This window comes from Mus caroli, chromosome 1 (genome assembly GCF_900094665.2).
Source record: "Mus caroli chromosome 1, CAROLI_EIJ_v1.1, whole genome shotgun sequence".
NCBI lineage: Eukaryota > Metazoa > Chordata > Mammalia > Rodentia > Muridae > Mus > Mus caroli.
The window spans coordinates 137,808,764-137,835,663 of record NC_034570.1 but is presented as its reverse complement, the minus strand read 5'-3'; the positions used below and the strand labels follow the sequence as shown (position 1 = coordinate 137,835,663).

Sequence of the window (26,900 nt, the reverse complement as noted above, 5' to 3'; positions counted from 1 at the left end):
GAGAGGGAGAGGGAGAGGGAGAGGGAGAGGGAGAGAGAGAGAGAGAGAGAATATCACTGGTTTTTTACCCCAAAAGTTAGAAGCTACTTTACTTAAAAACTCTAAAAATTCAAATGATTTTAATCTGTTGTTTTCAGGTTTATCAACATTATTTTCTTCTATATTTTTTGTAAAGAAAGTCTACTGTTTTATGTATTGACAACTTGCTTGTATCTATCAAACTATTTTCTAACGCTCTTCATTGATAAACTGATTCAAGTACAGCAAATTGACAGAAATTTATTAATGAATAAATTTATTTTTGTCTATAAATATTTACAGTACTTAAAGAGTGCATTATGCAGAAACCTGTCTATATAAATTGGAAAATTTCCACGTAGCCTAAAATAACTATGAGATGAAACAATATTGATGTATATGGTATATGAAATATATATATATTTAATATGATATATAATGTAACATTGTTATATATGTATATATATGTATATAATTTACTATGTTATGTATATTATTTACTATGCTTGAATTCAATTAACAACGATAAAACCGGATAGTTTTACCCATTCCCCAAGAAATTCACATGACAAAGAAAATGATATACTATAAAAAAACAATTTTCTAGGACATAGAATGCAAGGGCTTATTAAAGAAAATATTTGATTAGTGCTTGGGAAGTCTTTACAGAATTTATTTATTTTTGAAGGTTTGACATATGCTGAAAAAAATAAAATCTATATGCCAACAGGATTTTCACAATATTTAGTACAAAATCTTAAATTATTCAATAGCTTTTTGATGTGTCTGGCTTTGGTTTCATAAGAATAAGCAGTTGAAATGTCTGATTTAATTGGCTAAGCAGTCCATGTTTGTATGGAACAGATGGAACTGAAATTTCACTGTGATTTTTTTAATACACATTCCAACTCCAGCCAAAACACAAGAATAAAAAGATTCAATTTTTTTGATAGTTACACTTCCGGAATACCATTCCTTTATTGTAAGCATAGATGTCACCTTGTTAGGCATAGAGGTGGAAGAAGGCTGATAAAAAAATATTAAATATTTCCCCCTTTTTTTTCTTCCAGTTTCTTCCGTATAAACTAATTCTGAAATGAATCTGGCTTAGTTAGTAATTCAAAAACAACACCAAAGTGTCTTTTTAAAAGTCAAATAACAGTTATTTTATTGTCTAGTAGATGAAGAGTGCATAGAGAGATATTTTCAGCCATCAACATTCAAATAAGCATTGAACCATCATTTTAGTGTGCAGTGCTACATTATTCATTGGTTTGGGGATACTTGTAATTCATGCCGTATATAATTACAGCATTATGTTCTTTTAAATGGCATTAAAAAATCCAGGTGCAGTTTCTGAAAACTGGGAACAATAAACCAATCTGGGTTTAGAGTAGCATGTCTATTGTGAAGTATGAGCATGATATTGACAAACATGATTGACATTTATAAACTGCATAATGTTAACAAATAAGAGGTTGCTCATAGGTATCTATCTAGCACTACCCCTTACTTCTTTTGCATATCTTCCTAAGAGTCAGAAAGTATTGACAAAGTTATATTACGTTTATACTTAACAACGAGCGCTAGTAAAAACTTTATGCATGCATTGCACAACTAAAAGCAAGGTAGATTTTAAAAAGATAAAAAATAAAAAACCCTGATGGTTTTTATATGTATAAAATAGCCATGCTTAATTCCAAAACATCATGATCTTCTATTTTAAAAAGAAAAAAAATAAAACTACAACAACAACAAAACCTGAATGTCAGCATTTAAAACACTTCCATAATTTCTAAAGGTCAGAAGAAATCTAATTGTCCTTCAGTAAATGATGTCAGTCTTAGAACATGGTTGAATGTCATTTTCCAATGTTGATTAACCATTTATCACTGATTGTGTGGGGGAAAAAACCCACATTGAACAAAAGTCATTCCTTAGAAAGAGTACCTTTAAGATGCATGAATCTGTTTCAGAATCATGGACTTATCTTTTGAGTGTGTCAATACACAATATTGATGTGGTTATGTTTACAGATAAAGAATTCTGCAAGCAAGGAAAAATGAAATATTAGATGGATGTGTGCCCAGGAAGTACTCAGAAAGCATATCTCAACACCAATTCTGCTTCTGCCTTTGCAGTTTTTTTCCTTCTTGTTCTATTTTTTGTAACATTAGATTTGTTTATCTCCTGAGTAGCAAGTTTTCAGAATGAATGAGAGAGCTGACAGATACAGAATTTTGATGAAATGCATCAGTATTCCCTTCAAACTAAAAGTGTTATTTTTTCCCTTCAGTCTTTTCCTGCTAGTATGTTCTACCTTCATGTTGAACAAGCAACACTCAGAAATCTCCAACTGAAATAAAAATATCCATACTTAGACATTGATGTCTGTGTTTGTGATTTATTGAAACCAAATGTTTCATAAAAACATTTCAATTGCATACAATAATTAAAGAATCAGATATGGAACCATTATTTGTGATTAGTTGATATCATTAAACATCTTTTACCATGTTATAGCAGGACAAACTTGCTCTTAGTAATAGGACCAGAGCAAAGTGTGCTAAGAAGCATGATGACTCCAGCCACCACATTTCCCTAAAAACTATATGTTTTGAGTACTCTTTTGGTTTTGATAAATATTTAAAATGATTTCTATTTGATCTTATTTTTCTTATCATCTTAATTTCTTATTTTAAATTCAACACTTGTCATGAGTTTTAGTGTACCACTAAGAAATGCGTTTACATCTGGTGATTGCATATTTCAGTCAGTTATAAAGCTAAGAATCATCAAGGTCGGATTACTGATACTGCAGTGGGCCAGGAAAAAAAAAGGTACTATTTGGAAATGTTTAAGAGCAGATGGTTTTTCAATGTTGTCCCATTGTATGTATAAGATGTAGATAACCCAAAAACCTGTGGAAGCAACTGATCAAAACTACAAAATCTCCATGACTTAGTATTACTGAGTGGGTACACTAAACAAAACTACAAATATTGAGATGAATATGGTATGGTTTCCTGTCTCTACTAACCCCGACATGCTGACTGTTACCCTCAGAGTACTACATCTGACTATTCATTTTTTTTTTCTTCATGTTAGACACAAAACCATGTTGAACATGAACTCCTTCTTTTAGGAAACAGATCATCAAAAGAACCCTGAGGAATGGGTTAGTGTTACATCTGACAAGGAAAACAAAAGGTAATAGGAATTTCATTCCAAGTCTAGGTCTTGAAATGTTTTTTGTTTTTCTCATTCATCTTGTGCATAAGCTGTGGTGAAAGCCAACTACCAAGCTACTAAGATGATTAATAAATATTTAGAGAGTTCCACAGGGCAGATATTTATGAACTCCAGACAATGTTCTTGCAGTAGATACAGATAGAAAGTTGATATTCCAGTTGGGGCAAGACTTCACTTCTGCAGTTGAGCTGACAGTTAAACCACAGATCTAAAAGCATGCATCTCTAAAATAACATTGCTCTATGCAGATAAATTTGAAAATAATTTATGTATTTTAGATAATTATAGTTTTTATTATGGAAATTTTCTCTTGACATGAGAATAATATTTTCATAGGATAATATTATAAAGCAGTAGCTTACTTACATATTGATAAATTATTAATGAAATTGTTACTAAACACCTAATATGCCCTTTGAAAATAAGCATATACATTTTTAAAAATTCTGTGTATGAAAATCAGAGGCATTCTACAAATTCTACAAATTAGAGAAAATTTAGAAGGAATGTAAGGAATGTAAGTGAAGTTTAGAAAATGCAGAATGCAATATAATTTTTAATGAGTGAAAGTTGGACTATATTAGTAGGAAAATACTTAGTATTGCTCAAATTTATGTACATTTTTATGTTTGAGTATATGAGAGGAGAGAGAGAGAGACAGAGAGGCAGAGAGACAGAGAGACAGAGAGAGACAGAGAGAGACAGACAGAGAGAGAGAAAGAGAGACAGAGAGAGAGAGAATGCACATACATGCACTCTGGATGTCAGTGACAATAGAACATATTCCAAAAACCTAGAAATAAGAACAAAAGATGGTAAAAATGGGTGAAAAGTAAGGGTGGAGGATGGCAAAAAGAAGATATCTAAAAGGAAAATAAACTGAATAGAAGGTTGCCAGAAATACCAAGGGTAAAAGGGATGTGGAAAAGTGAGGGGGGACAAGAATTACAAAACCATACTTTATTAAAAAGCACTTCAGATCTGTCATGGATCTGCACACTGCACCAGGCCCTCTACTATGTACTTTAGCTTTCACTTTATTATTTTTGTGGGATGAATAAGTGAGTCTTATTCTTATTCTTGTACCTGATATTGAGACTATTTTTCCAGTTGTTAATTTGCCTAATTGAACTTCAATGTGATGAATTGTGTTTTATCTAAATATATTTTATTCTGTTGTTATCATTCTGAATCCTCTTTTTTGTTTGTTTGTTTGTTTGTTTTTTAATGAGAGACAAGCTGGAGTGACTTTCTATGGGAAGAAACTCGGGGAGGAATTGGGAGGAGTAGAAGGACAGAAAACTATAATCAGGTTATATGAGAAAACATACTATTTTTTAAAAAGAGGTACAAAATAAGAATACTACAATAAAAATACTGTACTGATATTTGACACCGGTTGTTCTGATTTAAAAATTAAAAAAAAAACCCTAAAAATCCCACATTTGCATAAAACATTTACTATTGCTTAAATATTCATAGTTAATCATCATACATACAAATTTCCTAATAACCTATTTACCCTTAAGAATATACTAAAAGCCCGACTGATGTGTGCCTCTATTACGTTATTACTGAGTTTCTAATATGTAAGTTGTAACAATGCAATTTAATTTTTATTTTTTATGTTTTGTCTATTAAGTTCAATTTTTTAATCAAATTTGCATTTTTTAAAGATGAGTTTTTATTTTACATACTCGGCCATTTTTGCCATTCTTCTTCATTTAGAGCACTTTATATGTCCATGCTTTCTACTCATTCTTTTTTCTGCCCTCCAGTTTTTAACAATCTACAACAAGATAAAGGATAATATGCTTTCACATATTTGATGTCTGATGGATCAAATGGGACAGTATCCTGGGTAAAACATTCTTATGAATGTGATCCTTGAGAGGAGAGAAAGGTGACAGGAAATTACATAAAGCAATGCAAGAGACATACATTCTAGGCCTCCGTTTGGTGTGAAACATCACGAGTTACAGCAGAGTTATGAATTAGAATTATATTAACTATAAATATTGATTAATTATAGCCTGAGTGAACCAGCAGAGAATTTACTTAACAGTTTCACAAATTAGATCTACTGATATCTGTGCAGAAAGTGAATACTCAGGAAAGGTAATAGTGGAATGATGTGCACTGGCTGTGATCTCATAGTCATAATTGTAGGAACAAAGTGACCAAGGAAAGACATGATGACACATTCATAACTGTGGAAGAGGAATGATGTGGGCAAGTGCTGGTGTCATAGGTATAATTGTAGCAGTGGAATGCTTTAGAAAGGCATGGCTTCATAATGATAATTGAGGAAGATGATGGAGATCAGCTATGATGTCACTGTTCTATGGAAACTATGATTGGACTTGACTGTATAGAAAGCAGGTGAGCTGGAAATCCTCTTAGAAGTAGTTCTAGATATTAGTACACACAAAAACTGTGGGATAGAATGGTAAACAATTGGATGTAAATGAATTGACATGATCTGATACATATCCTTCAACAGTGGCCATTCCAGCTACAAATGTACTAGCACTTAATAAGTATTAAAATCACTTTAGGGGTTTCGTATTTCCTAATTATCAGATTACTGAAAATTGACTATCTATAAGCAATGATATAAAAGTATTATTTCAGTTCTTTATCAATGTTTCATTTATGGAGTTGGGTAAAATATCTGTTTGGATATTTTATTTAGTTCTCTTTAATATGTTTATTTTTCTTTTTCTTAGTTTGAAACATTTTCCATATTGTAATACAAGCACTTTCTCAGAGAAACTAATAGTAAACTTGGTTAGTTAGAGTGTGACACAGTTGCTTCATGATGTACTTCAACTGATGATGATTTAACTTCAGTTGATTTACTAATAATATTTTTTGGTGAGTAAGTCACTGGATTCAAAAGATATATTTGGTAGGATAAAACCTGGAGGGAAAATTTCTCATAATTTATTTTGAGAAAAAACTTTTTATATTTTTAGGTATCCTATCCTAATATCAACTTCATCAAGTTCATACAGGTGCTAACGTTATGATAGTGTACAGATGAGGAAACTGAGCATTAAAGGTGATGTGGGATTTTAAAGGTTAAGCCATATGATATCATAGTTGATTAGACTACAAATGAGCATGATCCACTATACCTTTTCCTTACCTACACTACAAACAGTTCACAATATGGTCTAAACCAATAGTTTTAAACCCTAGATATTAATTCATCATCTTGAAGAGAGCCAAGGATCTTAGCATTGAGGGCCATCAGAACATTTTTGTTTATTTGTTCTAATTAAATAATAACCAAATTTATAAAATGTATTATTATTTTAATATTTAAAAATTTCAAATGACAATTCTATTTTAATTTGGTATTTTCATTGGTGAAATAAGTAGGGTACAATCTGCAAATATGATACGTGTAATTTGAAAGCTGTCTGAACAGCAGATCTCACAGACTAAAACATGACTTCAAAACGCTAAAGGGAAGGATTTTTTCACAGATATTTACAAGAGAGTCAGTGTATCATTCTGCACCTGTTTTACAAGGAGGTACAACTGCTCAAATTCCAAATTGAACTGGCTTCAAATATTTTTTGAAAGAGACTCCCTGTTGTAAGTTTTTTCCCTCACTTGTGAATAGGGATTTGTTCTCCTCTGAGAGGCCGGAGTGGCAGACTATTGGGACATTCTCTGTCAGCAGCACCTGTGAATCTTGGCAAACTGGAGAGTCTTACACTGTTGATATGAATAGGGTTACACTATGTGATTAAAGAGGCCAACAGTACTTCTGATGAATGAAACAAGAGGATGCAAATTTTGTTATCCTCAAATTGTGTGACTAGTTCAGTATTTAAGCCTTGTTTTGATACACAGTTCACTTCGTTTTGCAGAGTTAGGAAACATACCCTTCAGCTTTCATTTCAGCATTGTACCTTACAAAAGGCTTGCTGGGATGTAGAGAAAATGTGAATATTGTGCCTGGTCCAACATTTCTGGTTTGTGTAAATAAAATTAACTACGAGGAGCTTATGATAGAGTTTTATACTTTCAAGTGGTTAAATACAAATAATAGGTTCGTGTGCATAAAACAACTGTCTGGCACACATTTTGCAACATGCTTAATAAACAAGCAGAAGCAGGAATTCAAGATTAATTGCATTTGAGTGCTAGATGTTGTCTTCTTAACTTGCTCTGACACTGAATATTTTATTTAAATGATCATATTGCTGAGATTTCATGGTTATACTTTCCTTGTCACAGATAGAATATTTCATTTTATAGGCAATAACCTAGCACTTTGGGTTTTATCCTATATTTCCTCTTTTCCCACAATGTAAACTTAGCAATATTTGTAGGAATTCTATTTTCCAGATAGGGTTGTGTAACACCTGGTTAGTTGTTCTCAGAATTTAACCAATAGTGGATTTCTGTAAAGTCTCCCTCCCTGCAAAAAAATAAAAGCAATAACAACAACAAAAAAGAAATGGACAGTGAAAGTTTAATGAGGTGAGAACTGCCTTTAACTTGGACACTACAGATTACTTGTAGATGTGGTTGAGAGAAGAGGTCACAATTAAAATAATTAGAGATAAATGCTGGGATGCTACAACAGGCACCAAAGAAATTCAAAATACTCTAAGGGAATGCTTTAAAATCTAATCCCTTTTTAAGTGAGAGAATATTTTAAAAAATGTGTTTCAATATTAATTCAGCATATGTTAACAACTTAAATAAATACAACAGATAGTATTAAATCAGCAATAAAAAGCTTTCCAAAAAATGGACCTAGGTCAAATGTATTTACAGTAATCCTACTAGAATCAAAAGAGAAGATCTACCAATATATCTTAGACTGTTCAAATACTGAAACACGGGATTCATTTCTGAAGCTCAGCTACAAAGCAAGCATTAATACAATGCAAAAATCATTGAAAGAGGAAGAACAATAACAATAAAACAACAATAAAAATACAGGCCAATGTTCTTGACAAACAAAAGTACAAATCTTTAGTAAAATAATTGCAAACAAGTAGAGGTTATTCTGCCACAATAAAGTTGGCATTATCTCAGATATGTAGAGGTGGTTAAACATGCACAAATCAATAAAATTAATGTGATAAGCATGTGATCATGTCAGTCAATGCAGAAAATATTAAAAAAATAAACAGATCTTCACAATACTCTTAGGAAAAGAGGTGCAAGAAAATACTTCAACATTAAAGACTGCATGGGATACTCCCAAGCCAATTACATTCTAAGTGAAGAAAGACTCACAGCAGCCTCATCAGCCTTGGAAACATTGACATACCACTACCAAAAAGAGACTCACCAGGTTGTGTGTGTGTGTGTGTGTGTGTGTGTGTGCGCGTGTGTATGTGTGTGTGCATGTAGGTATAGGCATATATGTGTATACAATTTTTAATAATTTTATATCTGTGGGTGTGTTTTTTACTGAATATATGTATGTGTACATGTGTGATTAGTGACCACAAAATCAGAAATTAGTATTGAATTCCCTATAACTGTAGAGTTAGAGATAACTGTAAGTCACAATATGGTTCTGAGAAGCAACCTGGTCATCTGTTAGACCAGTGAGTATTTTATCCAGTGAGTTATCTATCTTACCCCTTTATTTGGATTAGTTATGTTCCTGTTCTATGACAGACTACTGCATTCATTTTAGTTTTAATTTCAGTATTTTTTAATCTCACCAAGTGCATTTTTATTTGCTTGTTTTTCTTTTCATGACCCAATGCTTGTTCATGAAATAAACAGTCTCCAAATTCTTTGAGACGTTGGTTTACAAGGCTGTTTATAGAAGCTAAAGCTCAAAGTTTTTAAATGTATTCTTAGAGCAATAGCAACACCAAAATTTGGCATTATGTTAAGCAAGGAAAAACATATAAAGTGTTTGGAATAGTGTTTGACACAGTCCATGCTTAACACGCATTGGTTGCTATCTAACAAGACAGTTCTCAGTAGGGAGTTTGCCCCCAAATTACCACCTTTTATGCAGGTTTGTTGGTGGCAGTACATCAAGGGATACTGTTCATGGCAGTCAAGGATCCCTCCATCTGTTATACAAGCAGATATGACAGTGATATGATGATCATAGTTTACTTCTTGCCAGCTTATTTTCTACAATATGTTTTTCATAAAAATCTGTACTTATTTTTTCTTGTGATTGGTGGTTTTAATACCCACTGAGCAAAAAGAACTCCAGTAGTTTACTACTAAAAGGAATTGTGTTACATCATAATCATGAATGGTTCTTACATCTTAGAGTTTACCAACATGTATATATTTGTGTTTGCATTGAGCATATTGTAGTGAATACATGTGGACACATCTTTTGTGTGTGTCTCTCTCTGTGAGGTATGTATGTGATGAACAAGTATGCATACAATTTACACCTTAACTTGGATAGACTTTCCTTATATTTGTCCTGTTTTCATTTTTGATTCATTTAGAGCTAACATTCCTATTTGTATGAACTAATTTTACTGCAGTTTATTCTAAGGTGTTACCTTAGAATTGATACACTTTGTTTCCTTTGAAAAACCTACAAGAAGTTTGCCGGCTTTTATAATAGGACAATAAACAGGCTGACCTTCATCTTCCCCCATTCCTTTGTGCTGTTATGTTTCCTGCTGTCTGAAGTGCTTCTAGATTGTGAGAAGGAGGGTTTTTTTTTTTTATTTCAATTGCCATTGATTTTTGAATGTATTCACTCTCTTTATAACCTGTGTTTGCCATCTTAAATCAAGTACTTCAAAGATATTTTTCCAGGGTTAGCTCTTTGTGGAGTCATATATCTTGGTGATATTTCATTTTTACCTCCTTGACTCAAAAATCCATTTGGTTTTAGAAAAATGTTTCTTGTTTTAATACTTAGAGATATAAATAGATTTTTTCATATATTATTTTAATAAATTAGTGTGTGAGCATGTACACACAGGAAGTGAATTAAAGATGTTTTGCATTTAATTTATCTTCTGCATGAGGATTGTAAAATCCTATGAAAATTAGGGAACCCCCATATTTATAAGTTAACTGGTTGGGTGGAGGGTCATTGTACTAAGGGTCACAAGCATTAGGAAGATTTAGAATCACTGGGATAATGCATAAAGGTTAGAAAATAGTTTTTATTAAAATTTTATCTAGTGAAAATTCCATTTATTACATTGAGATTGCCAAAACTATTTATATGAAATACAAGAATGTTCTGTAATATAGGAAATTGCATTAATATATTTCCTAAAGAATTAAATATGAGCATTTTCTTTCCTTTTATTTGTACATGGTGTGTTACTGAAGATATTGTTACTGTTTAGATTGAGTACTCCATGAGGAATAGAAAATCTACAGTAAAATGAATGGTTCCACAGAGTACCTCGAATGGATGTACCAAAAGTAAAGACATCAGGTAAAATAGGTTTTAAAATGGATCAACATTACAACTCTATGACTGTCCTGTGTTTGTAAGGATGAGGGTATTGATTACTGTATTTTCCTGTGAAAGAAATGCTGGTTCTAGGTTGAAACTTGTTACAACGGAAGGGATCGGTGAAATTTCTATTTACAAAATGATAGGCTTTGGTCCTCTAAGTATATGACTTCTGGCAGTAAGCAGGCTTTGACAATGAATTTTTATATAAAGCTCTTACTTAAATAAATACTAAAATTTATTTTCTAATTTTAAAATGACATGGTGTTTGTTGTTTTTTGAGAATTTTTTATTATTATTATAATTTATTACAACTAACCTTGCCAAAATTCCTTTAAAATATATATTTTTATGCATTAGTTTAAAAAATAAAAATGTTATACATTTTCAAATCTCCCCTGACCTATAAGAAAGCCTCTTTTGTTGTTGTTGTTTTTTTATTTTCCTGAAGGTTAAATGAGAGTTGTCTAGGCTCAGACACTGAAGAGTCATTTCTGTGCTTACCGTCAACCACCAAATCTGGATCATTACACAAACGCTTCTCCAAATCGGATACAAAAGGGATATTCTTCATGTTGGGAAATAAGGACTTTATTTTAAGACTGCAATGATTGTGGACTAAGTGTTAACTCATGCTCTGCAATTGTCTCTATCATTTTACGTTGCAGGAATTTTGGCTGCCCACTTAGTGTTGCTGGTGAGTAGCATGTGCGCACCCACTTGTGAGCTATCTCAGACCTGTGACTAGAAAACACACACACGTACAGTTATCTTGAAATGCCTTGGCTAACTCAATGACTGGGCATTCCTAATTCTTCCCCTGCTACCCCAGGTCCAGACTGGGAAGTGACCAGAGGGCTCTTATCAGAAAACTCACATAGCTGGTTGGTTTTTCTCCTGCTGCTACTGCATTCCCCTCTCATATATCCCAGTCCCCATTCTCTCTGCTACCTAACAACACAACACTCAGTGTCCTGCCTTGTGCTTAACCATTGGCTACTGGCAACTTTATTGATAGATCAAAAACCAATTGAGGGCAAAGGCCTTCAGCATCAGTAAACTCGGATTCCAGATCAAAGCATCAGAACCACTCCCTACATTTCTAGTTCTCAAATTGATTGTTTTATGCGGATACTCTTTTCACATTCCAGAAAAATGTGCTTGAAAATGACGTAATTCATCTTTAGGTTGTCTCAGTATGAATAATTTTTGTAGGGAGTACTAAATGATGACTTCATAGATCTTTTGTCCACTGCAAAGAGATAAGGATGACCAGCTTAAACTCTGTTGTCTCATAGACTTTCATTTTATTTTAGTGTTATATTTTGACTAAAATATTTCAAATTATGCACTAACAAAGGAAATACAGGGACAAAGAGTGGAGCAGAGACTGAAGGAAAGGCCGTCCAGAGACTGCCCACCCTAGGGATCCATACCACATGCAGACACCAAATCCAGACACTGTTGCAGATGCTAAGAAGTGCTTGCTGACAGGAGCCTGATATAGCTGTCTCCCGAGAGACTCTGCAAGATCATGACCAATATAGATGCGGATTCTCTCTCAGCCAACTATCAGACTAAGCACAGAACCCCAATGGAGGATTTAGGGGAGAAGGACTGAAGGAGCTGAAGGGGCCTTATGTGGCATCAATGGGAGGGAAGGCCCTTGGTCCTGTGAAGGCTTGATGCCCCAGTGAAGAGGAATGCTAGGAGAGGGGAAACCAGGAAAGGGGATAATATTTGAAACATAAATAAATAAAATATCCAATTTTTAAAAAGTGTTTTTGTGTTGGGGTTGATTGAATAAGAATGGCCCCCAAAGGCTCTTAAATATAAATACTTGGTCCTCAAATGGGAGGACTGTTTGAGAAGTATTAATTAAATCTTGTTGGAGAAGGTTTGACACTGAAAACAGTCTTTGAAAAGACAATGCATTCCCAGGTTTGTTCTGTTGTGGTTGTTGCTGTTGTTGTTGTCGTCAGTATTGTTGTTTGTTTGTTTGTTTTTTCTTTTTGTCAGAATGATTTTTTTTCTCTGCCATCTGGTTGTACACCCGATGTATGCTCTCAGTTTCTACTCCAGAGCTATGCCTGCTGGCCTGCTTCCATGCTCCCTACCATGATGGTCACAGATTATAACTCTTTGCAGCCATGATTCTACCAAAAAACATAACATTCTTTTGTAAGTTTCATTGGTCATGGTGTTTTTTATAGAACGGAAATAGAAAAGTAGCTGAGGTGAATGCCAAATTTCTGTATAGAATTATGAATTAGTTTTAAGTTATTATTTTTTTGATAACAGATTATATGGGTGAAAGACCAGAAAAAAATTAAGAAAACTTCAAATGGCATAATAGACTGAAGAAGTAGGAACATTTTAGATTTCTGGTTTCTAAGTTTATTTTCTCCCACTGTGGTGGTCTGAATGAAAATGACCCCTAAACATATATAGAGTGGCATTATTGGAGATGTGGCTTTGTTGGAGTAGGTGTGGCTTTGTTGGAGTAGGTGTGGCTTTGTCGGAGTAGGTGTGGCTTTGAGGGAGGCTGTGTTTCACTGTGGTTAGACTTTGAGGTTTCAGAAGTGCAAGCCAGTGGCCTAGTTTCTCCATGCTGCCTGCAGTCCAGATGTAGAAATCTCAGCTATCTCTCCAGCACATTATCTGACTGCATGCCACCATGCTTGCTACCATGGCAATAATAGACTAATTCTTTGACTGCAAGTCGGCCCCAGTTAAATACTTTCCTGGATAAGACTTGCCATGTTTCTGGTGTCTATTTATACCAATGGAAACCCTAAGGCAATTACTATCTCCTTTTTTCTACTATCCTAGAAAATTTACTTCCACTGTCTCTTTGAGTTTAAGGTCATTCTACTAAGCCATTCTGTCCAAGCAGCCTGGTGTCTTTTACAGAACTTGGGTCAGTATCTTATAATACAATTTAAGTATAAAACATATTAAAATGAAAATATTGAGGAACTGCCCATATATAATAAAACAAGATCTGTCTTTTCAAAACAGAATTTAATTATTTTTGAACTTCAATGAACTGGCTAATTTTTAGATGCTACATATTTAAAATTTCTTACAAACAGATTGAAGAAATCTAAAAACTTAATTATTTAAATTTATATTTTTGGTTGTGAGCCCAGCACTTAAGGGCTGACCTCTCTCTACAGTCCGACAGAATCAACTGTATTGGACTCAAGGATTCACAAAGGTCAAGGAGCCTATAGATGTCTGACCTCTATCCTAAGTGTACGTGTTTGGCTGAGTAGCTTGGTGTTCTTGTGGGATATCTAACAGTGGGATCAGGGGCTGTCTCTGATTCTTTTGCTTGCGTATGGGACATGTTAGCTCCTACTGTATTGCCTCATCCAGCCTTCATGAGATGATTTGTACTTGGTCTTATTGTAGCTTTTTATGTCCTGTTAGATTAAATACAATCAAGATGTAATATATGAGAAAAGAATTTTAAAAACAAGAATAAAAGAAATGTTTAGCTTAATTATTTCCAAGAATATTCCTGGGAGTCTTCACAGATTGGATACAATTCAATAGTAAAATATTCTTTTTACAGTATATATGAAAAAATTATAAAATCTTATTCAGTTTCATAGAAGGCTGCTTTGAGGAAAAAATCCTTTGTATTAATATATACATGCCACTTTTAATAATACCATAGGCTGTGTGATATTAAAGGGTCTAGAGGCCATTCTGTAAGGTGCAATACAAATTTGGGTAAACTTATATTTGTCAAATAAGGATGACTGAGCTAAATGGATTTTATTCCATTCTAAAAGACAGTATCAACACAAATAATTCAAACATGCTATCTTCAAAAAAACTGGACTCTACCCTTTATAACAAGTATCTTCATTTCAGCTTTAAGCTACAACTATGATGTATGCCTTTTAGCTGGGAAGAGGAGAGAAGAGAGATGATACACACTCACCTGTTCTTAAGGGACTGATTTACACCTGGGATGTCTTTATTCAGTTTATTTGTATTACTTAAATTTGATCAGAATTTATTATAAATCCTTCTTATGGGCAAAGAGTGTCAGTATGTCTAATCGAGCAGTGCTTACGGAGAGCTTATGTACTTGTTGGTAAGAGAGGAGAACCAGGAAGAATTCATCATAATATCTTAATAAATAGATATTTATTAATTAAGAAAAAATTAGTTGGCAAGATCAAAGAATAATTTCAGCAGTTATAGGTGTCCATGGTAAATAATGATGAAGATAAAAGAGATATTTTAAGTCCTACATGGCTTCAAACAGTTTCAAAAGATTCTAAGGAATATTTGTATTATATTTATAGTCTCTTTGTCCCTAAAGCAACTGTGGGTAACATCATTCTAAACACAAATAACAAATATGGAAGCTGTGCAAAAAATTCTGTTAGTATATAGTTATAGTGGGATAAGCTTGTACTACAAAAGAAGGTATCATCATTAATTATATATCTGATGAACAATTTTAATGTGTCACTCCACCTTAATATTTATAGAATAAAATGACATATTCATGAAACAGTGGAATGATGAAATATCTCCGTGATACACTGAGTTGTAGCAATTGCTAAGAAAAAGTAAGCACGAAACTGTAAAAAGTCACAAGCTGAGGTATTTCTTTCTATGACAAATGATATTTACTAGACAGAGCTCAAAATAAAACTATCAACATTCAAACCTGAATATATAGTGCATTTTCTTTAAATAAAAATGATTGCAACTGTCACATGAAGATCAATAGACTCATATTTAAGGTCAATAATAAGATTATAATTTTAAAGAAAGAAATTGGAAATCTTGTATATTCTACTATGAATCTGACATCTTCCTGAAAAGTAAAGAATTATTTATAAGTCCAAAATAACAATAAAAGTTAATATGCTTTATTATAGTATCATAATCATTATTTTGGAGATTGTTATACCTAAGTGAGCCTATATTTTGCAAATGACTAATGCATGGTTTTCTTTGTATAAGTAGAAAATCAATTCAAAGTAGATAATGAACAAAATATTTTGTCTAGTTGACATAAAAAGGTGAATAATATTATTTAGATTTTATATTTTATTACTAGGTATTGATTTTGTAGTTTAGTCAAATAATATTATTCCAAATATCTGCAAAGAATACTATAAGGTTTATTGCTGCAAAATGTCTGTAGATAGCTACAAATACAATTTAGAATGCTTGCATATAACAGCCATGAGAATCCAAATACAGAAAAGAAAACATTACTGAAATGTGGGGGAAAAAATCACCAAAAGTGATGTGTGTCACAAAAATAATGTCCTTACTATTGATCATCTCACTGATTTTAGTAAACATGCCTAAGTATCTCTCAATTTTAATTTTTACTAGAGTGCAATCTTATATAGATATTTATATAATTATTATTTGTTTAATAAATATAATATTTATATTATTATTTATTATCAATGCATAAATATATTTAAATATTAGACTCTCAAAATGCAGCTGGGCTACTCCATAGATTTTCAGAGTACCAGAGTGTTCCTATACTAAAATAGTACAGACCTGATAATCGGAATAAGCTCTCTAGAACATTTTAGTGGACACAAACAGCCTACCTAGCCACATTATCATATATAATTTATTTCAGCATTCTCAGACTTAGATTATCTTCTCCCATTCAAGACAAGATAAACTCTTTCAGTTTAATATTGCTGGTGTTACTGGCATTTGTTACTTTTAAATTTATAATATCAATACAATCTAGAATTGTCCTAGATTTCACTGTTTTTTATAGATGATATTGTCAATTTGACAAAACCATGAGTCACCAGGGAGAATATCATCTCAATTGAAAAAAAAAATGTTGTAATTGATCAGAATGCAACATGGTCATGTCTGTAAGGAACTGTCTTACTTCATTTTTTGTTATGGGAAAGTTCAGCAAACTGTGGGCAGCATCAACCCTAGGCAGGTCAGACTAAGCTGCATGAGAAAGCTATCAGAGAGGAAAAGCAGAGAAAGAAAACGTCAATAAGTAATATCCACCTACAACCAATCCTTCTGTTTCTCTTAGAGTTCCTACCCTGAATTCCCTCTATGATAAATTCCGACTTAGAAATGTAAATAAATAAATTCTTCTCTTACCATTATGCTTTTAATCAGAGGAATAGAAAGAAAACTATTCGGGAGGTTAAAGACAGAAAGAAGCAATTTGAATAACATATTGAAAATTATTCAACTCTGTATTGGGACATCGAATGAAAACCACGTTTGGATAATTTCATTTGATATATATGGCTTTGTGGCATCTCTAAGAATAGTAGATTGAATATTTGTGTAAACACATGAGCAATCGTGTGATGATATAATGAGTAGTAACATATTCACTTTTTCTTTAGAACATCTCTTTAAATACAGGGAGGGAGTGACCTTAGCTCTTTCTAACAATATTGAGAATATTGAACCTGAAAAGGGCACCTCATGTAGTCAGGTAGGAACTCCAGTGGAGAGATAGAGACACCAACTCAACCACAAAAGTTTCAACCCCCAATTTATCCTGTCTATAAGAAATGCAAGCATGACAAAGTAACCTGACCAACTTGAGACCCATCCCATGGGCAAGCACCAATCCCTGACACAAATAATGATATTCTGTTATGCTTGCAGACAGGAGGATGTTGTCCTCTGAGAAATTCCACCTATCAGACCTGACTCAGACGGATATAGACACCAATAGCAAAAACAGTGTCTGGAGCTTGGGGACTTTTATGGAAAACCAAAAGGACAGATTGTGGGCTCTGAATGGGATAGAGATGCCTCATGAATACAAACAGGGTTAACTAACATGCAACCTTAAGGATCTCAGTGTCTGAAACATCAAGCAAAGAAAATACAAGGACTGCACATAGCCCTTGCTGCATATATGTACCAAATGTAAAGCCTGATCTACAGGTGAGTCTCAAACAACTGGAATGGGTTCTATCCCAAAAGCTCTTGCCTATACATCGGATATATTTTAGCTGGGCTGCCCTTTCTGGCGTCAGTGGTAGAGGAAACACCTAGTCTCACAGAGACTTGAAGGGCTGGGGTGTAGGGATATCCAGTGGAACCCCACACACTCAGAGGAGAAGGGAAGGATTCATAAGGATTGTGACCAGCAGGTTGGCAATGAGTGGGATATAAAGTGAATAAGTTAAAAAATTAAATTAAATTAATAAAAATTTTTTAACAAATTACAGTCTCATTTAATATACTACTATTGTACTGGGGGAGGCTCATTTTTCTTATTGACATTTTATATTTTTTCCACTGCAATAGAGCAAGGAAGACTAGAAGAAATAAAACTTCTTTTAATAGTAGTTGGAAGCTGTGATGAAAAATACAAACTCAAAGCAGTATTTCAACACTCAAGAAGTCATCACTATTTTCTGACTGTGTTTTGGAAAATAGACAAAGTACCACCCACTATGCTTTTAAAACAGTAACTGAAAAAAAAAAAAAAGCTTATAGAGCCCTGGTCCTTTATTTTTGAAGTTTCAGAAAATAAAGTTTTATCCATAATATGTTGAACTCTCTTACAAATCACACATATCAATCCTGCCCCACTTGCTCTGTAAATATGAATTATCAGATTCCAACATTTTCTTTAAATATTTTGTAACCTGTGGATCATATTTATATGTTCACCTTATATTTTACTTTCATTTAAATTTTCTTTGACTTCTAGTACAAATTACTACACAATCTAAAAATAGTTTTGATTTCCCAATTGCCCCATTTACATACCTGAAGATGTGCATGGACATTTACCATGACATCATGATGAGATTATTGATTTATTCATACTGATTACAGCCATCTCTATTGTTCTAATATTACTTAGGTTCCAAATATATGTATATGCATATTTATATGTATCTGTGCTTTCAACTGATTATCTTAAAAATGATTTTAATATCAATCTTCCATGTAATCTTACTTATCAATTTGCTTCCTAATTTTTTTCAAGTTGTTAGATTTCCTATTTTGAAGAAAATACTAAATAAAAGCTTTTTAAAAACTGCTTCCATATTCAGAGGATAGGCACGGCCTCTGGTTGAGGGATGAGGCCACCCAACCATCACAAAAGTATTAATACAGAATTCCTCTTATCAAAAAGAAGTTCAGGGACAGAGTGGAACAGAAACTGAAGGAAAGGCCACCCAGAAATTGCCCCTCCTAGGGATCCATCCCACCTGCAGAACCAAATCCAGAAACTATTACTGAGGCCAAGAAGCACTTGGTATAGCTGCCCCTGAGAGGCCCTATCAGAGCCTGACCAGTACAGATGCATATGCAAGCATCCAAATATCAGACTGAGTGCTGGGACCCTAATGGAGATGTTAGGGCAAGAACTGAAGGAGCTGAAAAAATTTGCAACCCTATAGGAAGAACAACAAAATCAACTAACCAGAGGAATGCTAATTCACTGAGGCAGGAGTGGGTAGGAGGTGGAAGAGCACCCTCATAGAGGCAGAGGGAGGGGAGAGAGGTGAGGGGGTTTGTGTAAGGGAAACTGGGAAGGCTGATAACATTTAAAATGTCAATAAATAAAATAACCAGTAAAAAATAAAATAAAAATGAACAGTAGCATTTTACCAGTTGTCGCAAACCTGAGGTCATTAAAAAATAAAAAATTAATCAAAACTGCTTCCATGTCCATAAATGTTAAAATTAATTATAATCAAATATCATATATTTCCTTGGCCATAATTATCAGCATACATTAACAGATGTTATACAAACATATTAAATTTTTTATATTTAGAAGGAGTAAAAAACTTACAAAACATAAAATTGATATGAATAATCACAAGGAAAGTTATTGACATGAAAACCTGTATTTTAAGACAAAAATTCTCAAATATTATATTATCTCCCTACAGTAAGCAATTTAAAAAGAGGAACCACACTAAATAAACAAAACAAAGTAAGCAAAGAAAAAAAGAAACAGAAAAAGAAAGAATTATATAAGGGAACACTGAAATGAGCATAAAAATTCATGAAAAAGCAAAAGTGAAATATTAACATTTAATTAATTCATGCAGCTGATCAAGGAAGAGAATTCAGAAAACACAAAAGAGTAAAAGTCCTGATGTATGGGGATTTCACTACAGAAATATACACTGGTAAACAAAAAGAAAATAAAGATACTTAACATTATTAGTCATTGATACTTGGGCATGCTCTCACAAAGACACACACACACACTCCACCCATTTCATAAAGACAAGTTTTGGTATTCAAACAGTAGAAATGATCACCTGTTGGTATAGTATGAAGTGAGAGGAGATGTTTTAAGAAGTGAAAATAAAAACAAGTTATGCAGGAACATGAATAAAAAGTTTTGGCATCAATTGAAGAACGATAAAAATTTAAGTACCTTGTAACTCAGCGATGCCCTGATGCAGTATATCCTCAATAAGACTGAAAATACACATTTATAAGAACAAAAAATGTACAAAAGATTTATACAGGCATTAATAAAAAAGTTAAGAAGAAAAACAGAATGTTCACCAAATGATGAATGAATAAAAATTGGGCACAATACACACACACACACACACACACACACACACACACATATACAATGACCATATATTATATAATTCCATTTACATAAAACTTAAGAATGGACATAATGGAGAAAAACTGTAGAATCTATAAATCTGTAGGACTATATAGCCTATAAACAGGTGGAGATTATATATGGTAAATGTTCATTCATATATGTTTAACGACAGATATTTCTATTGGAGTATAACACAAAGCAATGGAAAATAACATGTGTGTTAGCTTTAAATCAAATCTTTCGTAGAGGTTTAATCTTTAGGGTCATTTGTTTGTAACATTGTATAATATTTATAACTGTAGCTTTCTCCTTCTATCAACTTAGCATCAATCCAAAACTTTATGACTTTTATTCTGGAAATGCGACTAATAATGTATAAGTTTGTGATATATATTTTCATTTTGATGCATGTTCAACCGGACTTACTATAGATAATGATAAGACTTTTATTCCAACAATTCTTCAATATATTTTAATCACTTTAAATAAGAATTGCAAATTAAGTTCTGACACAAATATTTAAGTATTTCACTTTCTGCATTATACATTAGAAACCTGTGTGGTTAAAATTATGGATAATGAATTTCCAAATACTTGTAAAGTAAACCCTTAATTGCTTTATTGGAAAATGAGATATGGAGAAATTCCAGTTTGTGTTTCTTGCCTACTTCACATGCTCCCAGCTTAACAGTGAGGATTTGTCTTTTTTTTGTATTTCCTCAAACAGGGTTCTTAACTGACTACCATAAAAGATAAAATATAATGATTGCTTGATACAGTAATCTGAAAACAAAACAAAGGTTGTATCAATGTTTGCATTTCCCACTGAATTATTCCTCTGCACACAACTCCAAGACATTATTTTGAGAAAGAGAATGTATACCTTTTAAATGTTCTAATGGTAATATGAGCACACGTGGTCTCAGGAACAAGCAGACCTCAGGTCTAAGCACAGAAGCACAGTGATCATGCCGTCCCAGTCTTACCTCTGTCTCGGCAGGCTGATGAGAGGCTGCTTGTGGCACCGTTTGCTAAGGCTAAAGAGCTTGTGTACAATTCTGTGTGCCTTCAGGAAAAGCTGTTTCATGCTGTTTTCCAGTTGTTCATAGCGGCGCTGAAAATTAGAATCCATTGTCCACAAATGCATTATAGTTGAAGTGTTGAGGAAATAATTCATGGGTAGTCTTTTCATAAAGAACTTGAATTCATCTGAAAAACATAAAAAATCTACATTTTAATTATGAAACAAGTATTTTCCTCCAAGCAAAACACATTGAACACACTTTAAAGTAGACACCAATAGCTTAATATTTGTGACTGACAAACCGATAAAACCTGAGACTTGGGAAGTTTTAAGATCATTTGTTTTATTCTTCTTAAAACAGCAGTTTCATGATAGAATATGAAAACAATTTATACAAGAACAGTAGTTTGGACTAAATATTTAATTCCAGTTTGTTTTTTATATACTTGCTGTGCACTCTGAGTAGAGGCTATGGTGCAAAAACAGCAGAACAGGTATCAGATTGGCAAGTGATGGGCATTTGCATAGGTTTATAGGCTTGAGGGATTATGTGTTACAGCTCACAGTCTGCCCAGCTCAGTGCCATTAACTTTTTTTAGGCATTTTTATTAAATATTTTCTTCATTTACATTTCAAAAGCTATCCCAAAGACCCCTATACCACCCCCCACCCACCCTGTTCCCCAACCTACCCACTCCTGCTTCCTGGCCCTGGCATTCCCCTGTACTGGGGCATATGACCTTCGCAAATCCAAGGGCCTCTGCTCCCATTGATGGTCAACTAGGCCATCCTCTGCTACATATGCAACTAGTGTCTCATTTGCACAGAAATATACAAACAGGATGTGGGGTAGAAAATCACAAAAGATATTAAGGAGTAACGGGGTTATGCCAACCCCCCTCCCTCAAGTAAATACTCCAGTAAATAGCTTTCCTCCAACATGTACACATAGATCAAATTTTCAAAAACAAATAACAAAAGTAAATAAAAACATGCATATTATAGAAACATGTATAAGAGTAGAACAGTCTTGTTCTAGTAGTTTAAGGCCTCCTATAGGAGAAAGAATTGTTATCTGGCACTGGAAAGGTAAGAAAGAAAGATAACTAGATATTTCATAGGTTCTACAGGAGAACCTAATATCCTGCTTGAAAGATGGGGTATTAAAATGATTTTTAAAAATTTTTATTGGATATTTTCTTTATTTTCATTTCAAATGTTATTCCCTTTCCCAGTTTCCCTCCCTCTCAGAAAACCCTATCATCACATCTTCCATCCCCTTGCTTCTATTAGCATGTCCACACACCCACCCACCCACCCAATCCTACCACCCTACCCTCGATTCCCCTACACTGGGGCATCCATCAAACCTTCATAGGACCAAGGACTTCTCCCATTGATGCATGACAAGGCCTTCCTCTGCTATATATGCAGCTGGAGCCATGTTTACTTCTTTGTGGATGGCTTAGCCTCTGGGAATTCTAGGGGGTTTGTTTGGTTGATATTGTTGTTCTTAGTGACTCTGGAATAAACCCATAGATCAATAGATCTCAACTCTCATGAGAGAAGCTTCTTGAAGTGTATGCAATTAACATAGAGACAATAATTTGCAGAAGAAATAGAGAATACATGATTTTGGCATGCCACAAGTGTATGACAAACTTGCTCTTTTAAGACAGGCATCACATGAGGGATGGGGTTGCTATCCCACAGTCAAAACTCTGACCCATAATTGTTCCTGTCTGAAAAAACTGCAGGGACAAAAATAGAGAAGAGCCTCAGGAAATAGAGGTCCAGCAACAGGCCCAAAGTGGGATCCAGCTCAGGGGGAGGTTCCAAGACCTGACCATATTACTGAGGCTATGGAGTGCTCAGAAAAAGGGGCCTATTGTGACTGCCTTCTGAAAGACTCAACAAGCACTTGAAAGAGTCAGATGCACATATTTACAGCCAACCAATGAACAGAAGCTGCTGATCCCTGTGGTTGAATTAATGAAAAGCTGGAAGAAGCTGAGGAGGAGGGCGACCCTGTAGGAGGAGAAGCAGTCTTAATTAACCTGGACCCCAGAGATCTCTCAGACTCTGGACCACCAATCAGGCAGCTTACACCAGCTGATATGAGACCCCCAACACATACAGCAGAGGACTTCTGGGTCTGAGATCAGTCAGAGAAGATGCATCTAACCACCAATAGACTGGAGTTCCTAGGAAGAGGGGAGATCTGATGGAGAGGGGGTGGTATTTGGGGGTGGGGGCATCCTCATGGAGAGTGAGGAGAGGTATGGGATGTGGAACACTCAGAAGGTAGACAATGAGGGGAATAAAATCTGGAGTGTAAAAAGAAAGGATTAAATAAAAATTAAAAAAAAAAAGAAAAGATTCAGGGATCTTCATAGAAGACAGAGAAGAATGAGAATAAACCAGAGACAGTTTATATACTCAATTGTATTCTAGTCACAACAAATGAAGATGCACATATGACATCACAGAGATTATGAAAGCATGGATTAAATAAGTATAAACCCGGGCCAAGCAAAATCCCTGCTTAAGACCTAATGGCATTCAATAACTGCCATCAAAGGAAGTGGCAGTAGTATTTTATATTTTTAATGGTGTGATAATTAGAATATCGTATATTACAAGGTAGACCCCATATTCTAAACTAACTTGGTAACAGAAAAACTGGACTCCATTATTTGGAAAAGAGAGACATAGATGAACAGAGAACTGATTCAGTGGTTATGTTGGAATATATCTGAGAAGTGTATAGAGGTGATCAAAATATGCTTTATGAACATCTTAAGCAATTAATAAAATTATTTGAAAAAATATTTAGAGGAGAGTCTTATCACTGAAGCCCGGCCCTCTTAAATATCACATCATTAGGGTTTCAGTTTATAGATTTTTACCTGAAAAAGAAGAAGATATGTTTCCAATCCAATCTTATAAATAATAGATTAAGGGTTTGATTTGGTAATACTGTGAAGTTTGCTTCCATATGTCTTTCTTAAAAGATTTCCCCCTTTAAGTAAAAAAATTGATGCATACACATCAGAAAGCATTCCTTGGATGTTCACAGAACAGATGCCACTAGTTTGAAAACTCATCATTCACTTCATTGTCATGTTTTACTTTGACACTTCCAGTAAGACCTGCTCATTTTGTAGGCATGGATTTCTAATTGTTCTCTTTGTTATAGTATTAGAAAAGCTTCTGAATCAGGACATTTCACTGAGGCTAAAGAACATTATAAGGTAAAATTTACTTATCTCACTGGAGTGTTTTCAATAGTGTTTGCTGCTGAAAATTATCAATGCACGATCTCTATGAAGCAGTTTTAACATGACACATGAATAATTACTTCATTATGAAGTCATTAGGAGCCACCATTGACAGTCACCCACAACAGTTATTGAACACCTGTTGTGCACAGAACATACAGATGTTTCAGTCTATGACAGCAAGTGTGAGTAAACCTTTCATCTCATTTGAAACAGCGACTAATTAATGATGTGCCTTACTTTCAAATGCTATAAAGCTTCTTCAATTTCTGACAGGTATTTTACCTAGAACTTACCCAAAGGATTTCCTGGAAATTTTATAAAAGTATTTTTCTCATTTGTCATTCTTCAAAATTAACATTTATAGATTGTAAAAATAAATTTTGAATGGAACTCAGGAACTATTACTTAAATAAAAAATTACATAGAAAGGACAAAAAGAAAAAAAAAAAAGAAAGAAAGATCAAACAAAGTAGGAAAAGTAGGGAACCAGAAGGTATGCTTTATCTTAATTTACAATACTATGTAGAAAATAAAGCTTTATTTGCAGTTAAAGTGCTATATACATAATAACTAATCAGAGACTAGAGTTGTGGCTCAGTTCTTAAAAGTACTGCCTGGCTTTCCACTGGGTTCAATTATCAGCACTCACATGGAATCCCATAGCCATCTATAACTCTAGTGCTAGAGGACCAGACATCCACTTTTGGCCTCTACAAATTCTGTATACATATGGTACACAGACGCATAGGCAAAAACGCCCATATACTAAAAATTAAATGAAAAGAAATCTGAAGAACAACTACTCATACTTTTGGCATTTTAGATAAAATTGAAATCTAAATATCATATAAAATAACTCATGAAATAAATTTATATGACAAATATGTTATTGTTGAAATAAATATCTAAAGTTGGCATCAACTATATAAAAATTTTCAGTTTTGTTTTTGTCATTTATAGGAGATAAAACTTAATAAAAAGTTTAGCATTAGTGTCAGAGTATTTCTTTGTTCAATGTACATCCATTATATATATTTTTTTAATTCTTCAGGTTTAACCTGCACTGGTAAAACTGATTTTCAAAGAGTTTCAGGCAAATGTTTTAAAAAGAATTGTTTTAAGGCATGTGATGAGTTTGTTCCCTTGTTGAGTTTTTGATTATTGCATTTCCTGGCCCGTGGGGATTTCTATTAAAGCATCATTCCAAAGATTATTGTTTTGAACTCATGCTGGAGTTCATTGAGACCTGGACAGGCACATGGTGATTGAGGATTTACAATGGCAGAGTTTCCTTGGATTTATTCACCAGTTAACATACTTAACATTTCCTGTCTTTGACCACCTAATCCTCAGATTTAGATACTTGGTCTTGTACATCCTGTGTGTCACAAAGCACAGTATGGTCCTCAGTATGATGGCAATTTGAGGGACACTAGTAATATCTGATATAATTAAACACAACTCTCATTCTTTCAATTATAAGTATACCATCAAGTCAATATGGGCCACAACAGTTTAATCATGGTAAAAATTTAAGTTCAAAAAGAAAAGAACAGATATGTACTTGCTTAGTAAAATAATTCTGTCATACTCAGTACATCAAAATAAAATTAACACATAATATATTACCAAAAGAAATTCTCCTTAACGTATTTTAAAGATTTCAATGGAATACTCTAGATATATTACATTAATCAAAGATGTATAAGACTAAAGATAATATTCATTATCTTGATATTATTACCATTTTCAGCAACGTAACTCTTTTGTTGAATATACCAACCTGCTCATTGTAGGATAAGTGATTGCACTCTTGTTTTGTTTGTTTTAACACAGTATAACCAAAACTGACCTAGCACTCAGTACATAATATAGGCTAATCTGAAACGTGTAGTCATCCTGCTTTAGGCTTCTAATGCTGATTACAAGAGTGATATAATGATTACTCCTGTAATCATTACAATCATTTTGATATTGATTACAAGAGTAGTTTGACATGCCTGGTTCTTAACAGACTTTCTTCTTTTTATTTTCTTCTTTCCTCCTCCTCCTCCTCCTCCTCCTTCTTCTTCTTCTCCCCTTCTCCTTCTCCCTCCTTCTCCTTTTCCCTCCTTCTCCATCCTTCTCCTTCTCCATCCTTCTCCCTTCTTCTCCTTCTTTCTCCTTCTCCTTGTCCCTCCTTCTCCTTCTTCCTCATTCTCCCTTCTCCTACTCCTCCTTTCTTCTTCTTTTCTTCTTCTTCTTCTTCTTCTTCTTCTTCTTCTTCTTCTTCTTCTTCTT

General features: G+C 33.7%; 1 protein-coding gene across 5 annotated transcripts in view; it reads right to left on the bottom strand.

Moving 5' to 3' along the window:
• Positions 1–26,900, bottom strand: part of Brinp3 (BMP/retinoic acid inducible neural specific 3) — a 363,635-nt gene that overhangs the window by 41,894 nt on the left and 294,841 nt on the right. For all 5 annotated transcript variants that reach the window (XM_021165977.2, XM_029483296.1, XM_029483291.1 and 2 more), the window contains one exon: positions 21,299–21,521. In XM_021165977.2, coding sequence (XP_021021636.1) covers positions 21,299–21,521 — 223 coding nt within the window. The remainder of the gene's footprint in view (positions 1–21,298; positions 21,522–26,900) is intronic.